We start from the raw sequence: 2,010 nt of genomic DNA on the forward strand, positions 1-2,010 counted from the left end.
TTTGTTCCAGCATCATTTGTTGAAGAGATTATCTTTGATCCATTTTATTGTCTTTGCTCATTTGTCAGTATAGTCAAATGTATTGTTGACTGTATTTTTTGAGGGGGTCTATTTTGGTGTTTTATATTCTGTTTCTTTGATCTATTTATCTATTCTTTCACCAATAGTACTCTGTCTTGATTACTATCACATTATAGTAAGTTTTGATGCCAGACAGTGTAAGTCTCCCACCTTTGGGTATTGTGTCTTTTGCTTCTCCATAGAAACTTTAGAATGACTGTATTAATAGCCATAAAATAATTTCCTGGGATTGTACTGAATCTATAGATCAAGCTGGAAGAACTGACATCTTGACAATATTGAATCTTGCTATTCACAGACTATCTCTCCTTGTATTTTGTTCTCTGATATTGTTCATCAGAGTTTTGTCATTTTGCTCATATAGATCTTTTGTTTGTTTTGCTTTTACTTTTGCTTCCTTTTATTTTACGTTGAACTTATTCCCTTGCCATAAGTTTTTGTTTCTTCAGTTTCTTCTGCGATATCTTTTTCTTTTGTGCCACTTCCTCTTCTGGTTTAGGAACAATTTGCTCTTTTTCAGTAAGGATCATCTCAATGTGGCAGGGGGAGCTCATGTATGGGTTAATCCGACCATGAGCTCTGTAAGTTCTTTTTTTTTTTTTTATAGAGGCATGCTTTATTTATTTGTTTGCTGGTTTGTTTGTTTGTTTTGTTTATACATGCACTGGGTACAGTCAGAAGCGCGGGAGGGTGAGAGAATTCACCAGGAGCTCTGTAAGTTCTGCGACGCATCTTAGGGGCTTTGTTCACCTGGATGTGCTCAATGACCAGAGAATCTACATCTAAACCCTTAAGTTCAGCATTACTCTCTGCATTTTTAAGCATGTGCAGTAAAAATTCAGCACTCTTTTTGGGCCACCAACCTTGCGTCCAACCCCACTGTTTGGCCTGGGCACACCTGCCAACCCCACCATTGTAACGACGGAATGGCACGCATTGCTTCTGTAGAGTAACATCCTTCAAATACTTGGTGGCTTTTCGGATATGCATACCCTTGATGGCCTTGGCAGTTTCACGAGTGTTCTTAAAATGAACACGTAGATTTGAACCTCTTGATTTGCATGACTTTGTAGGGTTTTCTGGGTCAAGTGAGTAGCGAACCATTTTCAGAGATCACTAACGCCACATACGGGAAGAGCCATATAGATCTTTTATATTGTTAGATTTATACCTAAGTCTCTCTCTCTCTCTCTCTCTCTCTCTCTCTCTCTCTCTCTCTCTCTCTCGGTGTGGTACTGTGTTTTTAGTTTTTAGTAAATGGCACTGTGTTTTTAGTTTCAAATCCCACTTTTCACTGAGTATATAAGAAAGCCATTGATTTTTGTGTATTAACCTGTATCCTACAATCTGACTAGAATTACTTATTAGTCCCAGGAGGGTTTTTTTTTTTAAGACTATTTCATATTTCCACATAAATGGTTACATCATCTGTGCCTTCCCAATTTATGTCTTTTTTTTTGAAAGATTTATTTATTTATGCATACAAGAACTGGGGTACAGGCCAGAGATGAGGGGGGTGAGAGGATTCACCAGAGACAGAGTGGGGAACAGAACAGGCAGACTGACTGAAATACACTGCTGAGGGGAGCAGCGGGCACAGCAGGAGAGGTCTGCTTTGCCATGTGGGTTTCTCTCTGGCTGGGCAGGGATCGAACTTGTGCTGCAGAGGCTGCAGGATTACTTCATAGTGTGGTGCTTTTAACCCCCTGCGCCACCAGGGAGGCCCTATATCTTTTTTGCATTAGCAAGAGCTTCAATGAAAGTGGTGAGAGGGGACATCCTTGCCTTGTATACCTGACCTTAGTGGGAAAGTTTTATTAAATATTAAACATGATGTTAACTATGGGATTTATTGTTGTTCCATTTTTTATTCAATCTTCCCAATAACCCTTTAACTGTGTATTAATATCTTAGTTAACCTGTGAGGAC

At 39.2% G+C, this 2,010-nt stretch overlaps 1 protein-coding gene across 1 annotated transcript; it reads right to left on the reverse strand.

Annotated features, from left to right (window-relative positions):
• Positions 1–497: 497 nt before the first annotated feature.
• On the reverse strand, positions 498–1,185 carry LOC311184821 (large ribosomal subunit protein uL22-like; the record flags this gene model as incomplete). Its single annotated transcript, XM_084255041.1, has 2 exons — positions 498–658; positions 786–1,185. The coding sequence occupies 2 exons, from the start codon at positions 1,183–1,185 to the stop codon at positions 498–500; spliced, it is 561 nt and encodes a 186-aa protein (XP_084111167.1).
• Between the last annotated feature and the right edge of the window lie 825 nt (positions 1,186–2,010).

Source organism: Talpa europaea, assembly GCF_964194135.1.
Source record: "Talpa europaea genome assembly, chromosome: 15".
In the NCBI taxonomy this organism is placed as follows: Eukaryota; Metazoa; Chordata; class Mammalia; order Eulipotyphla; family Talpidae; genus Talpa; species Talpa europaea.